This window comes from Bombus fervidus, chromosome 10 (assembly GCF_041682495.2).
Source record: "Bombus fervidus isolate BK054 chromosome 10, iyBomFerv1, whole genome shotgun sequence".
Lineage (NCBI taxonomy): Eukaryota > Metazoa > Arthropoda > Insecta > Hymenoptera > Apidae > Bombus > Bombus fervidus.
In genome coordinates, this window is record NC_091526.1 from 11,556,030 (window position 1) to 11,572,006 (window position 15,977).

A 15,977-nucleotide genomic window follows, 5' to 3' on the forward strand; every position below is an offset into this window, starting at 1 on the left:
TCAGACAGCCTTATATAGGCGACTTGTATAAGTAGGAAAAGAAATTTGAGGTATGCAAAAATTTGGTAAAATTAAATCTTATTATAATATAAAAACAATTGGCATCGCCACTGCGGCTCACATATTATCGGCAATAATATAATATCTTAATATACACAAAATAATCGCAATTTTCAGTCATCAATGTTTTATTCCCACCGACTCTTTCTCACTCTCTTCCTTTCTCCTCCGATATTCGTGCTTTGTACATCCTGAGTCTTTGATTGTTCCGTATTTGGTTTCGGAGGTACAGGTGGTGGTGGGGGCATTATCACCGAAGGCCGTGTAATAGTTTGTTCCCACGTATGATCCGACGATGCCCGGAACTAAAAATCAATTAAATTCCCACATATCACATGTATCGTCCCAAATCCTACACATTACAACGATGCTTGTTTAAATTTTAAGAAAATCGTTTCGTCTAAATTTAAATGATTCCACCTCATCGCTTCTTACTATTAACAAGGAACACCATTCGATCGATGATTTGTTGTTATTTATAGGATCGTAACGAAACAGGACTTACCTGAGAATTGTACTGACTACGGAAAGCAGCTTTCATGGCCGATAACCGATCGCTACCTGGTCCATGTCTTTCTAATTTTTTAACAACTTCGCTTATGTCCTTAGATCCTTGCGAAGAGGAACCACAACTCTAAACAATAATATGAACAAATTTGGAACGTTATATTAAGATCTGAAAAAGAAAACTGAAGGAATTTTAACGAATAAATACCGAAGTCGAAGATGTTTCCGGTCTTCCCCTAAACCCAAGTCCGGCCCCTCCAACGTTCAAACTCTTCCCTTTCCCACCTTTGAACCTTGACTTGCGGAACCAAGCGCTTTGCATCGCTAAATCCATGAGACTCTTTGGTACTTCCTGATTTGCACCCTCCAAATTTCGAACTAGGTGACCTGCGAATTCTTTGTCTTTCTCTGTTACAAGGGTATACGCTGTTCCTTTTTCACCCGCTCGACCAGTTCTACCTATCCTATGTGTATGAGTATCTATGTCTCGTGCGACGTCGTAATTAACAACGGTTCTGATATGTGGAATGTCCAAACCTCGAGCTACGGGAAAATTCAAAAGGAGTTTCAGGAAATCGTTACAAGTAAGATTAATCGGTCCAGTCGATTTAAGGCAAGAAGATAATTACCAGCAACGTCAGTAGCGACCAGTGTAGTAACTTCCTTCTTTTTAAAAGCCGTTATTACTTTGTTCCTTTCGATTTGATCCATATCACCATGCAACAGCATAACGTCAAATTCTTTCAATTTCAGATTGTTCGCGAGTTCCTCCGCATTGAGCTACGGTAATACAATGCCATACAGTTGCAAAAATTCACTATATATAATTTGTATTTGTCGAGTAATTTGCGGATATTTATGCAATATAGATAATTTCATAGTTTCATGGACATAGTTAGATATACCCATTATAGCTTTTTCTCGCTGTACATTTTATACATTTTCACAGTTCTAAATTAAATTTGAATTAAAATTTCTCACAAATGCATAAACATCAGCAGTGTACTAGTGAACCGAACACGGTCATAATCGCCAACCTTTTTAGTTACGAAAATCAACAGACTGCCTGAGCTCAAGAATTCAACTAGATTCTGCAACAACCAAGTCCATTTGCCGGTAGGATTATTATTGAACACTATCACGTGTTGCGTGACGTCAGCATTCGCTTCACCGACGTCCCCTTGTACTATCCTAACCGGATCCGTCAGAACGTCCCTCGCAAGCTTTTCTACCCTCTTTTTGAAAGTTGCGCTGAACAACAATGTTTGCCTGTCTGGCCTTACGTGGTTACATATTGAACGTACTTGTGGCTCTGGAATCAAACAGAGCGATAACAAGCAAAATAAAAATATTATTAATAGGTCAAGAAGTTTGCCAACAACCGCGTCGACGACGCAACCGATCGACGAAGAAAACTTGTTTTTCTCCCCTGTTCCAAGATTATAAAATTGTATTGCAAACGATGCGCTTACCGAAACCCATATCAAACATTCTATCAGCTTCGTCCAATACTAGAAATGTTACTCTGGTCAAATTCGTTGCTTTCATTTTAACTAAATCTATCATTCTACCCGGCGTTGCGACTACTATTTCCGCACCCCCTTCCAATGCTTTACTTTGCTCCCATTTGCTGCCACCGCCGTAACAACAGCACACTTGAATATTATACACTTTCCCGAACTTCCTTGCTTCTTGGTAAATCTACGAATACAACAACGAACCGAATAAACTTGCGCCTAAAACTATCCCTATATACATATTAGCTTGATTGGAGAGCGCTGTCGTTTTTGTTCTTTGGAAAGAAACGAATGAAATATCTGAACTGATATTACAATTAAAATATTCTTTCCGTGCTCCTATAGCATTGAATTGATGAAAAATTATAAGATCACGAAACCATCCACTCGCAACTTGTCAATTTTGCTGTCAATGTTATTAGTTGATGAGTTACTGTATAAGTGGGTGAAGATAATTTTTCCAACGATATTAACCATTTTTTAATGGTCTATTATTATCTTTAACTATCTGAAAACCTCCAAATAAAATACTAACTACGAGCAAAATCTGACGACAGAACTTCCGATCAATTTAGTATAATAGCTTAAGCTACACCTTAACGTAACAAGTACCTGTTGTGACAATTCTCTCGTAGGAGCAAGAATTAAACCGATGGGTCCGTCGCCTGCCTTCAATTCTCTTTGATCCATTATGTGAACTAACATCGGCCAAATAAAGGCTGCTGTTTTACCGCTACCGGTTTTCGCTATACCTATTATATCCCTGCCGCTCAATGCGGCCGGAACTGCTTGAGCTTGGATAGGGGTAGGTTGAGTGTATTCGTTTTTTCTAATAGCTTTTATTAACGCATCATCGAAACCAAAATGACCGAAACTGGTAACCGGATTCGGCGGAGACGGACCAGATACCTTTATTCCCAAAGTTTTCTTCAGATCGTCGATTTGTTGTTTACTTAAATTAGCGATCTCATCGTGAACGTTATAAAAATTTTTCTCGAAAGATTCATATTTTATCTCGCTATGATCAACAGGAGGTAAGGGATCGATATCTTTCTTTTTTGGAGGGGCGATCGGATTCCCGTCTTCATCGTAGTCGATTTCTTGATCAGATTCTTCTTGTTGCAAACCCGCAGTTGGATTTTCTTCCATATACCTTGTCAATGGAATAACCCGATATTTCTTCATCTCTTTTTTTTTTTTTTTTATTAACAAATACAGCAATGGCTAATTAACTGCGTAAATAAGTCGTGAACCATTGGTAGCTCATGAGCAGAGTTTGATTGAATCGCAAGTGGATCGTGAGAAGTTAATTTTAAAAAATGAATCTCGACTCAATATTAAATATCTGTTCGCAATCAATCAATTTGTCGCAATGAATCTGAACTACAGTTAAATAGACACTACTGTATCTCTTCACTCGCCAAAAAAAATCAACAAAACACTTACCTGTAGTAACTTTCCTCGTCGTCCTCGCCATCAATATCCGCTCTAAATCCCTTGGATTTTTCTTCTTTGCGCTCGTCCTCTGCCAGTTGTGCTTCGTAATTGTTTCTCTTAACCTCTGCGTCTATTCCAGCCATAAATGCATCTAATGGATCTTCCTCGCTATCGCTATCTTCTTTCGAAGTTGATTTTTTCATCCAGTCATAAGTGGGAGATCCAGGTGCCGGAATATATTCCAAGGAAAATGGCGGAGGATCATCATCGTCCTCAAAGTACCTAATTGTAATATTTAACATTTAAAGTTGTTGTTGCTTTTGGTTTCTTATAACTTCAACATATACTCACTCCTCCTCAGTTTTGCTGCGTTTCTTTGGCATTCCCCAACATGCAGATAAGGCATTTTCGGTGATAGAATTCATAGTGTGATAGCCTTGCTTGCTTAGAGTAGAATTTGGTGGAGGTGGTGGTACGTTAGAGCCACTTCTTTTTGTGCCAGTCATTTGAAAGCCAGCAAATCCAAAGCCTTTTGGCTTATTACCACCACCACGGTGATAACTCATATTTATCTTGTTATTTTCTACAATGTGAATATATTAACAGTTATTTACATATCCCAGAATCATTCCCATCCCAAAATATTTGGGAACTCGAGCAAATCGTGTATTTATAATTTGTTTCTGCTTGCCCTACTTTTGGATACAATCACTTTACAATGTCAAAAGAATACATTGTTAATAGACTTTGGGTCAAGACACAACATACATAACAGAAAGCCATATTCATGACCTGTTATTTTTCATTTATATTTATCGTAGTAGCAAGTATGGTATATGAAACGCAAAAATCTATCGGTTAATATCAATACAGTATTATTTTAAAGCTATTCAAATTTGCTTTTTAACGCTATATATTCATTGTTTTCATTTCAACGGGAAGAAAGAGGTTAGAACACCTTTATAACTCACTAATATAACGGGAAACGTTGAAATACGTATTTTTTATTTGTGGACACTAAATATTTGTACGATATTTTAGGACAATGATGAGAAATGGATTTATCTTACACGAATACTCTTCAGGAAGTTACTTCACATCTAAGAAAATGCGACTCTAAATATTTCAATATCGAACGGTAAAACAAGTACATACAGAGAGTGCTCACACCTGCAGTTCCAGTTGTTTCACAGTACAGATGCTGTACCATGCGGCCAAATGCTGAAGGTGATCCACGTTAGCATATACAAGAACCTATAAAATTAAGGATCTGTTTGCTTGCACGCACGCCAGCATAGACAGGAACCTATTTAGTTTCACGTTAGAAACTTGCCTTCGCAAACGAAAGAACACCACTCTCGATCAGCCGTATACTGTAAAACCGGCAACATGCCATAAAAAATAAGTTAATATGTTAAAAATATTTTATAATAATCAAAAATATTCATGCCAGTAAAATCGACATGTCGAGTGCCAAGAGTTAATGTTAAATCTAAATAGTGTCTGGAAATTATATTACAATCATTATTACATCTTTTCTTTTCTTCTCTAAAATCATACAATAAATATTAATTATTCTTACTCTTTTCTATTTCAGATAACTATGAAAACATTTCTGTAGAACCGTACAATTACATAGGTTCTTGTCTATGCTAATCAAACAGGACAGATCCCTAACTTTATAGGTTCTTGTATATGCTAGCGTGGATCACCTTTCAGTATCGACCGCGTAGTGCAGCACTAGCCTGGGAACAACCAGGACCATAAGCCTGAGCAGTTTCATTTCTTCTTCGTACATACATATTATAACAACTTAGACGGTGCTGCTCCCCTGTGGTGCTATCGACATCCTGCGTTAAGTCCTTGAGCGAATGGCATTGTTCCCAGATGAATGACTCAAAAAGGATATGATCTCTGTTATGAATAATTTAATCTGTAACTGATACATTTTCTCAAAAAAAAATACAACCGACTAATATTATCTTAAAAATTCTATGCAAAGTATAATATTATGGTTAGAAAAAAGATGATGTATATTAGATACCATTTATTCACCCTTATTCGCATATTTTATTGAGCAACATTACACAACTTTGAACATTATAATGCAATTTCAATTACATTTTGTTAAAAATGCTCAGTAGAAATTGATTGTGAGCTTTTCGCGATCTATCGATAATTATAACGGTTTATAAAGCTAAATTCAGGAAGTTTTGTAAATAAATAAATTAGTGGCTGAGAAATAGAATCAAAAGAAAATCAATTTTCCGAATGCTGATTAAAAATGCGACTGCAGGAATACGATAGAATGGGTCTTTTTGAAGCATGCTTATTGTCATAAAAATGTTGATTAAAAGATTCTCTTCATTCATACTCTGACGGCTGAGTGACATAAATAGTTCTATCACAGCTGAATCGATCGAATATCCGAGCCTGCGTGTTAACAGAGGCGCCATGCGACTTCTCCGTAGATTTCAGCGTCCGTCGTAAGATCGTGTTCGTCGCAGTTGAGATTCTGTCACAACGAGTCAAGCATCGAAAAATTCCGCATACGAACATAGTCAATTCCACGTAAGTACAAAAAGCATTTATGAAGCCTATGATTTAGCCGAATGGCAATGCGTTTGCTAAACAAACATTTGCTTTCAAGTACTTCTTATCAGTATGATACATATACAGATACAGTATAATGTTGTAATAGGAATCTGTTTAAAAGAAATCAGAATGCCATCGGTTCGCCGAATGATCCTCGGGCACGTTATGTCCGGCCTGTGTTCCAAAATGAATCGCACGAAAAAGCTTCAAGGTGATTTACTTGAAACTCCAATGAAAAGATGTCTTTCCACGTTCGATATTACGTTGCTTGGTAAGTATGCTTTTTCTGCTATTTTAGTCGTAAGAACACGCACGACCACTTCGCGCGATATCACATACTCGTGGGCGATAAAGTAGTTTCAAAACCGGAAAAATGTTAATTGCATACGTGCGATATAGCGTTGCAACCCGACGAGACGTTTATGCCTGATATTGCCAGAATGAACAATTCTCGCGCAACTTTATGGTCTCTTTGTGTTCATGTTTACGTATGTAGATATATGAATTTATTTTTCAGGTGTTGGTCATATGGTTGGCGCTGGTATCTATGTTTTGACAGGAACGGTGGCTCATGGCACAGCCGGTCCAGGTGTAATCCTGAGCTTCCTGCTCGCTGGCATAGCTTCTTTATTAGCTGCGTTATGTTACGCTGAATTCGGTGCAAGAATTCCAAAAGCTGGTAGCGCATACGTTTACACCTACATCTCTGTCGGCGAATTCTGGGCTTTCGTAATTGGATGGAACATTATATTAGAGCATATGATCGGTAAAGTTATTTGTTCTCGATTACGGCCTATTCCGTCTCATAAATTTCACGGAACTTTTATGCTCGGGAATAGGTGCGGCGTCCGTGGCCAGGGCATGGAGCGGATACGTTGATTCTCTGGCAGGAGGAGCAATCAGCAATTACACCCGCCGAATAATGCACGGGTACACAATGGGAGAGCCACTTGGAACTATACCAGATTTTTTAGCCGCTGGTCTATGTCTAGCTTACGCGATGTTGTTAGCATTGGGCGTCAAATGTTCGGCAACGGTTAATTCTTTGCTCACTATCGTAAATTTAGGCGTGATGGGGTTGGTAATCGGTCTGGGAATATATTATGCGAAACTTTCTAATTGGAGTTGTGAGAATGGAGGATTTTTGCCGTACGGATTCAGCGGTGTATTAGCAGGTACTTTTGGATCTATACATGGAGGGAAAATCGTATAGTACTAGCCATTCTATATCTATAACAATTATTTGTAGTATAAAAGAAACTTCATAAAAGAAGGAAGCAACTAATATCATTCAATGTTAATACTTATCTTTGCTCTGTACTGAACAACTTTCCTTCATACATGTTCATTTCCAATAAATCCTATTCTTCTATTCTAATACGTTTCCTATACACGAACAGGTGCCGCAACATGTTTCTACGCTTTCGTCGGCTTCGATTCTATAGCTACCTCTGGCGAAGAAGCGCGCGATCCTAGCTACAGTATACCACGAGCAACGCTATTTTCCATGGCAATCGTAACCATCGGGTACGTGATGGTCGGCGCCGCTTTAACTTTAGTCGTGCCGTATTGGAACATCAATCCAACAGCAGCGCTTCCCGAGGCTTTCTCATCGAGAGGAATACCATGGGCGAAATACGCGATAAGGTGAGATAATCGTCGAACGATTCTTACCTAAAATTCGAAGCAAGAAACATCTTTGTTGGAATAATTTCTCCGTGTACAATTTTCACCCGCAACAGTGTTGGGGCTTTGTGCGGAATGACGACGACTCTCTTCGGATCCCTGTTTTCATTGCCACGGACGATGTATGCCATGGCGAACGATGGTCTACTCTTTGGCTTTCTGGGCCACGTTAGCGAGCGCACTCAAGTTCCGGTTCTCAACTTGGCTATCAGCGGCTCTGTCAGTGCCTTAATCGCCTTGCTCTTCGACCTTCAACATCTAGTTGAATTTATGTCTATCGGTACTTTCTTGGCCTATACCATCGTTTCAGCGAGCGTAATTATCTTGAGATATCGTCCTGAGAAAGTTACGCCGCCGCCATCGAACGCTGGTACACCGAGCAGTTTGACATCGCCTCCTACCGAGGGTGCGGATTCCAACAGCGACTGTAACAGCGTCACGTCCGCCGAATCCGAGGTAAAGAAAGAAGAGAGAAGGAGCCGAGCATTTATAACTGTTCTAACTAGACTGTGCAAATTCATGTTCTTGCGGATTAGAAGAATACAAAGAAAATCTAGTCTTCCTATCTATCCTTTTCTTTATAATTTTTACGTTCGTTATAGCTCTTAGATCTGAGCGAGGGCACTGGCAAACTTACGTCACGTTACGTTTGGCTGGTGAATTTCCTGGGCAACTGCAAGCCTGGAGATGCGGTCACTGGTTCCGTAATGATTTATACGGCAGGTTGCATTTCTTTATGTTATCTGTTAATACTGATATCTCAAACGTATTTTGCACCAGACTGGTGGGACTACTTCGTTCTGACAAACGTTGTTACGTTACTGATTGGCAGTAAGTTTTACAATTTTCACTCCATGTCGCGCATTTGTTCTCTAACTAATCGAGCATAATCGTAGGTCTTATCGTCATCTCTGCGCACCAACAAAGTCCACCTACTGGTAAATTCCGCGTACCTATGGTACCTATAGTACCAGCTCTGAGTATCTTATTCAACGTTGGGCTAATGTTTCACTTGTCGCTTTTAACGTGGCTACGATTTCTTGTGTGGATGATAGTCGGTAGGTTGATATGTCAAAGTTGCATACAAGTCAATAGTATCGTCAATACTGTTTCACAATAATATCTCACGCTCGTTATACCTTTGTTGCAGGAATGTTAATATACTTCCTGTATGGCATTCACTACAGTAAAGAAGCAGCGGGTCCAAATTCGTACTCGATCTTAATGGCGACTTCGGAAGCTGGTCGGGGTGCGAAATGGGGAGCGACGTTACGGGTTAATCAGAAAAGCGATAAAGTTCCGATCTTAAACGAGGAAGATTTCGTACATTAGAAGCATAGAGTGCGCCAGAACTGTGTAAAAATTATGCCAATCAACGCTGAATGTAAGTAAATTATAATACGTAGGGAATTGGAAAAATGTTACAGAATTTGACCATTGTTTTCTTACATATACCTCAATTTCAATTAGAGATTAGAGTGTCTGAGGGATCTTTGTACATACCGATGTTATGTAAAATGCTAAGCCGAGTTGTATCCCTTTCAAGTCACTTTGTCTTTAAGAATTAAGCAACTGGATGCTGGAAGGATTTCAATGTAGGCAAGACTGTGCTTTTTTAGTAATTTATCTCGATTAATTTCGTCGATCGATTATGTCGTATTTTTATATCGCAATTTAGTTGAAAGTATTTCAACCCTTATATTTTATTTAATTATATTTTATCGCGCACAAGTTTATGGTATATACAATTCTTTTATATTTTACAGATATATATTAATTCTCGTTGCGCATACAAAATTTCATCGTATGCTGATTGTACGTTTAGTTGCGTATTTATAAGGATGCACAAAAAAAAAAAAAACAAAGTGTATCTAACGATATAGTACAATAGTAAAATTCAGTCGACTCTAAGAGAAGAGAAGGTATCATATTCTTAGTACAAATTTGATTTCTAGAAACCCATCGTCTGGTCCAGAAGAATAATAAAATATTCGGAACATTTATAAATTTGATGTTGCAATCAAAAAAAAAAAAAAAACAAAAAAACAAAAAAACAAAAAAAAGTTAAGATGTGCAGAGAGAGGGAGAATGTATTTTTGGAGACCAGATTTTGGAAAGGCATGCAGAACAATTGTCTATTTGAACAAATCTGAATGTTCTGCTGCAAGGATCGAAACATGGTGCCTTGGGAACGGATAGACTAATTATACAGTAAAATATACGAATCTAAAAAAGCATGACAATAGATTCAGCTATCATATGGCGGGCATTAATTTTAAGATTATCTGTACACGGATTTGCTAAGCTCGTGGATTGCTCTATTGAATTTTGAAACTGCTACCCTGAGAAAATAGAAAATATGACTACTTATCATGCCCTTTTCTCTTTGTAGTCTTCATTTATAATTTCGTCCGTTTTATGAGATTAAATCGATGTGTTCTACTTGTTCCACTTGTTCCATAGTATAAAACGTCTCTAGAGTTGACCGTTCCTAGTCCACCAATTTATTCACGACCTCTTACGTTCAAAAGTATTTAATGCATGTTTGACGTAAAACAAACGTCGATTAATACGGTATCTCGAATTATTTCTTTCCGTATAATTTAAATAACTAATGGCGTATGTTATTTTGACAGTCCTCCGCTCAGCAGATCCAGCAAGGATCGACTACCATAGCAGATAATATAATCGATGTTACATAAGAAAGTATATACTATTGATATCTTAAAGATTACTACCGTCAAAGTGACGTAGATGTTATATAGATGAAAAATATCCTAGCAAATACCATAATATCACGTCTTAAATAAGATTTAAGGTGAACGTTTATTTACGAAGAATACATCGCTTCAGGATTACGCGAGTAACTTGCGAGGAATACAAATAATATTTGCAGACGCTTAGAAATGTTTCAAATAAGCCAAGTTATTATACAAGAAAGTAAATATGTAGTAGGATTCATTCTTACAATATTACGTTGCAGCAAACTTTTACATGATATTTGAAACATTTCTTTCTGCCTTGAATATCTGCGAAGATTCTCGAAAACGATTCACCTTTAAAGTAGAGAGTATACATATAAAGAAGAGAATATTCAATTGAAACGTTACATAGAAATTTTCTGCGAGACGAAATCCCAATATTGTACCGCAAATTGCAAGGGCAATTACAATGTACGCGCAATTATCGACGCATACTGTACAGCAAACTAATTATCGGTGATTGCGTGAACCCACACAAAAACGACAGCCACGAGGAAGAGATTGTGAAAATATATGTGGAATTAAAATCTAGTTAGCCGTGCAACCATACCGCACTATACATGGTTATCAAGTTCGTGTAACCGTACATAAGAATGGTACCAAAAATTATTGTCAATGTTCTGTACTATATTTGTCTTCTAATATAAAATATTTGTCATCGAAAAATCAGAATTTCTCCAATGGCAATTAATTCTTTAAACTTCATTTTACATTACCAGCATATCATTTTAAAGTACACGAACACAAAATGAACCATATGTTTATTCTTCGAGCGATATCTTTGTCAACATTTCCTAGAAACAGGCGATTTTAAAGCACTTCAAATTTGATGTATCGACGTTTGATTAAACCTCCATGAGCCATTAATAATGCAGTCTGGCAGAGATTTACGAGCAAACATGGAAGTATTAACCTATATAAAAAGGTGAACCTTACACTTGAAAGCTTTAGAAGGAATTTTGAAGTCAAAGTAGAAACGTGCAACATGTTTATCAAGTTGATTCTGATCGCCACGTTCGTTAGCTTCGTTTGTGTACGGAGTATCGAAAATGAAGTTCAACATTTATCGTTGTTCGTTGAGTCTCATCCCGGCGCCATTATGGATACTGAATCGACTAAAACCGTAAATATCTTGCTATGTTTCTTGTATAATTTTCCCAGAGAAAATTACATTTGGAAAGATCTATTTCTACATACCGTTAACGAACCTCTTCTTAACGGTACAAATTAAAATTAACGCAACGATATAAATCGCAGGGAGATGAACACGTTCTTGAATTGCCTGCAACATACACATCCCCGTTAACTGTGTCAACGGTTGCGAATCACGAGTCGATACACTCGGAATCGGCGCATCTCAAGAAAAGAGCAACAAATTTCAAGGAAGACCATCGAACCGATTTACGACCTGGATGTTGTGGATAAGCGATTAAGTGAACTACCTTTCACCGACCACCGATCCTGTCCCGTAAATATCCGCTTTTAAAAAATATTTACGTGCAAATGCTAGATAGTACTTAAATGCATACTACGAATACCGTTTTATCTCTTCAGTTCCTTTCACGATGTGATAGCAGATAAAATAAAAAAATGGCTATCAAGCCGCAGAAAGATAACTTTTTTCTATCATCCCTATTTACACTGTCGCATTAAATTCTACGCGATGAATTCAAAAAATACGAATATGGTAAAATCAGAGTAAAGGTAGAATACTTTGTATGGAAAACTTTTATTAATATTATGTACTCGCACATAATAAATTACAAGACCCGTTCGCGATTTTTATCGTTAAGTTATCCAAACCCAATCGAAAATACAGATATGTAGTAAATCAATGCAATACATTGCTACATTACATTGTAATTAAAATCACCAATCTTCATGGAAGGATGAGGACATAAATAGAAAAAGACACAGTTTTATTTTTTTTTTGGCATATCACTATAAACGACATGCTACAACCAAAATCATCAGTGCTCTACTTAAATGTACAATGAATGCAGTACTTGTTCGATGTTGTTATTGTGCCAATATATGAAGTAATATTATAAAAATTATTCATATAAAATTAGGTATCGAACCTTCGACAAATACCGCTTATTATTTGTTACGTTAAAAAAAAATTAAACAAATAAGAACACAAGACAAAAAATATCGTGAAACTAGAAAACAATTCAGTTCATGTTGCGTTGATTAAATTGGAACACTTGATGGACGTGCAGAAAATCACCTGGGCACGCAACCGATACGCGACCAACATACGCGTATTGACTTTGTACAATTTCCAGAGATGTGCGAGAACCCAAAAATATCGGATCGAGTTAGGTTCCCGAAAGTATCTCGTAATTCGGTACTATCAGAATTCCTGAGAATTTTGAAATTCTTGAAAATTTAAAAATTATATAGACTAGAATACGAAGTAAAAACAATAACGAAATATATCGTAAATATAATATTTTATTATAGAATATTATAATTTACTATATAATTTTATAATTTTCAAAAATCCTGAGTTTCTCAAGAATCCCGAAATTTTCAGGAATCCCAACAATCTCAAATTAAGGATGCTTTTGGAACGCGACTCTTCTCGACTGGTCCCGAGCATCGGGTTTCCGATATGTTCGAATTTTCGCACACTTCTAACAATTTCGTAATAATTGCAGGTACCGTATTAGTAAACTGCAACACAAATTCAATACTGTTATCTGTTCTGCTTCGAAAGAATAATTTTCCAAGCAGACATCGGTCTTGTTTGTAACAGATCTATTTTCCGTCGACCCCATCTGAGCCAAGCAAGTCCTATGATTAAGCACAAGATATTCTCTATATAATATCCATCAAATTGCATGTTACAAGCACCATTGTGCGTGTCCATGCAGAGCTGAAAACGAAAAAATTTTATGTTTTCAAATGCACCTTTTAAACAATTATCCATAAGCCGAAACAACAGACACCAACCTCCCTTTCCGAAATTGTGCTACAGTCATTTGAGGGATCGGTGCTGCATTGTCGATACGTTAATGGATCAACAAACCAAAGAGCTGCCGTTGCTGGCCAATTAGCTCCGAGATTACTTAATGTGTTTAGTAATGTCATGTAAGTACCACCAACAGCTGGATCGCTAATCTTTGCAAAAAATGCCATCGATGCCACGAACATACTACTTGTGAAAACCTGTGACAAGCGAAGATGATATATATGTTTTTATAATCGCTTATCATTATTAATCAAATTATAGTTCGTTTCGTGTCGATATCTCACCTGGTGTACCAAATATAGAGCAATTAAAACTATGAAGTAATAGGCTGGAACGTACCCCCCTGCTACAATATATGGTGTCACATATACCAAAACTGCTGCTATTAATCCAAAAGCAAGTCTAGAGGATCAATTACAAATATTTATTATATGCCTATTTGGAATATTCTACTTTATACATTTGTCTTCTAATCACCTATAAGGCATTGCCATTATGTATATATCCATGGGCCTTGGACCTACTGTATACTTGGATATTGCCAATGGTAACAGTATTTGTAATGGAATCATAGGCACAGCCATAAGAGCAAACTTTTCTTTTGGTATACCAGCTTCTACTAGCTTCAAACCTGTTACAGCATCACAAGCAGAAAATCCTATCTACAAGTGATGCAGAATTAAATTATTATTAATGATATAAATGTGAATTTTATTATATTTACTGACCTTAGCAGTTAATAAAAATATAATGATTGTTTTTATAGATGGTAATTTGACGATGTTCCAAAGTAATCTGTACGCATGTTTGATATCTGTATTCAATTCTTCGTCTTTGTGCATTTTCTCTGAATCTTCATGTTTAAACAAGGCAAGTAAAGTGGTGATAATTATAAATACCCATCCCCAGAAATAAAGAAAATCTATAAAAATGAATAGTAAATCACAATTGTGCCAATGTCAACATTTTAAATATTAATGCTCAAATTACTTTACCAGGTAGAGTCAAAATGCCTTCGTTGGAAGGTGTGGATCTCAAATAACTGTTACAAAATTCAGGAGATTCTAATGCCATAAAAAGTACATAACCAATAAAATATCCAGCAGTTTGTCCTACACTGTTGCAAGTTGATGCATATCCCACGTTACATCTAAATATACAAAACAGAAATATAGATTTATTGAAGCTACTATTAACTCATATAATCTCACAATTACAAATTATATATATACCTTTTTAACATAGTCAGTGCCCATCCATCTACTACAATATCTTGAGTTGCAGCCAAAACATTTAGTACAAAAAATATTACAGTCAACATTTCTATATTTGGTTTTACTGTTTTACTACCCAACCATTGATTTACATGGCTGGATAATAACAGCATGAAAAATCCCATTAAATATTGGGTTGGAATTAGCCATGTTTTTCTTCTTCCAAATCTTTGTGAAAACACGGAGTCTACTATGGGTGCCCAAAACAGTTTCAAAGAAAAGGGCCATTGCACAAAGCTAAATTCAGCCTGGAGGTACAACAACATTTGTATATTATTTGAAGCAATTCCAATATAAATCTAGGAAGTTACCTGCTGACGATATGACACATCTCTGTTCTGAAGCAACATGGGAATAGAACCGCATAATCCCAATGGTATTCCTTGTAACAGATATAAAAATAAAAGAATAGCTATATTCTTTTCGTCACCTCGTACATCCGAACGTTCGTGCACATGCTTCGACTCGTGGATTCCATCTTCCACGTTGTCATCCTTATTCATTTTTCTTCTAGTACCCATGAAGAACGATATGAGAGATCAACAACAATCTCATGCACCTTACTTTTTTAACCTCCACCGTAATCGATGGTCTTTTTATGCGAGCGTCGACTCTTTAATTTTTAACGCTTACTTTTAACGTTATCAAGCATCCCATGGATTATACGATAATTATCGATATATTGTTCCAAAATGCTCCAACGTAGATACTCCGATCAAATGGCATACAAACATTTCTGAACGGAAGAACCACTCACACAATAACAAAATGAATTATTTATCTTGTGACAGTTGTATCACTATTGACGTAGTCATTGCCCATATAACCTTAATTTTACATATATAAAACGATATTACACTTGTACGAGGAATTGACAGACGAGGTTCTAGTAAAAAATAAGTATTCCCAAGTATTTTACATTTATATTACGAGCAACAGCAGCTGAATGGTAATGAACTCAAATTGTTTCGCTTTCATCAAAATTGTTCAGCTGAGAGTCATATACAAAAGTTCGCAGCAACTCGTAAATGCCACGTTGTTTCTCATTAAGGACACGTCAGTTATTTTCTGTCTTCTTCGATCTTAAAGCCACGTGTGAAACCTTTATTGCTAAAACTAACGATATGATAGAAGAGCAAATGTATATACACTGGATAAATAT

General features: G+C 36.8%; 3 protein-coding genes across 10 annotated transcripts; 1 reads left to right on the forward strand and 2 right to left on the reverse strand.

Annotated features, from left to right (window-relative positions):
* Positions 1-61: 61 nt before the first annotated feature.
* Positions 62-4,781, reverse strand: LOC139991716 (ATP-dependent RNA helicase DDX42). Of its 2 annotated transcripts, none has more exons than XM_072012019.1 (10): positions 4,690-4,781; positions 3,873-4,104; positions 3,531-3,803; positions 2,697-3,237; positions 2,040-2,268; positions 1,605-1,879; positions 1,197-1,347; positions 776-1,110; positions 566-694; positions 62-365 (listed from the first exon to the last, which is right to left on the reverse strand). In XM_072012019.1, the coding sequence occupies exons 2-10, from the start codon at positions 4,085-4,087 to the stop codon at positions 189-191; spliced, it is 2,325 nt and encodes a 774-aa protein (XP_071868120.1). In that variant the 5' UTR covers positions 4,088-4,104; positions 4,690-4,781; the 3' UTR covers positions 62-188. The 2 variants fall into 2 exon arrangements, with proteins under 2 accessions (XP_071868120.1, XP_071868119.1); XM_072012018.1 differs by having other exon boundaries at positions 4,592-4,706.
* A 916-nt stretch (positions 4,782-5,697) lies between these two features.
* Positions 5,698-11,236, forward strand: LOC139991506 (cationic amino acid transporter 4). 6 transcript variants are annotated; one of them, XR_011800863.1, is made up of 11 exons: positions 5,700-6,092; positions 6,223-6,387; positions 6,634-6,882; positions 6,956-7,291; positions 7,517-7,763; positions 7,859-8,258; positions 8,405-8,633; positions 8,699-8,860; positions 8,953-9,186; positions 9,273-9,397; positions 9,569-11,236. XR_011800863.1 is itself a non-coding variant. In XM_072011645.1 (9 exons), exons 2-9 carry the CDS (start codon positions 6,246-6,248, stop codon positions 9,132-9,134), a joined length of 1,947 nt encoding a protein of 648 aa, XP_071867746.1. In that variant the 5' UTR covers positions 5,699-6,092; positions 6,237-6,245; the 3' UTR covers positions 9,135-11,236. The 6 variants fall into 6 exon arrangements, 2 of the variants coding, with proteins under 2 accessions (XP_071867746.1, XP_071867745.1); XR_011800864.1 differs by lacking the exon at positions 9,273-9,397 and having other exon boundaries at positions 5,698-6,092; XR_011800861.1 differs by having other exon boundaries at positions 8,953-9,397.
* A 1,038-nt stretch (positions 11,237-12,274) lies between these two features.
* LOC139991507 (acetyl-coenzyme A transporter 1) lies at positions 12,275-15,864 on the reverse strand. Of its 2 annotated transcripts, XM_072011647.1 has the most exons (9): positions 15,443-15,864; positions 15,127-15,322; positions 14,774-15,063; positions 14,537-14,691; positions 14,270-14,463; positions 14,019-14,203; positions 13,826-13,943; positions 13,523-13,738; positions 12,275-13,445 (listed from the first exon to the last, which is right to left on the reverse strand). In XM_072011647.1, the coding sequence occupies exons 2-9, from the start codon at positions 15,316-15,318 to the stop codon at positions 13,266-13,268; spliced, it is 1,530 nt and encodes a 509-aa protein (XP_071867748.1). In that variant the 5' UTR covers positions 15,319-15,322; positions 15,443-15,864; the 3' UTR covers positions 12,275-13,265. The 2 variants fall into 2 exon arrangements, with proteins under 2 accessions (XP_071867748.1, XP_071867747.1); XM_072011646.1 differs by having other exon boundaries at positions 15,127-15,864.
* Positions 15,865-15,977: the final 113 nt, after the last annotated feature.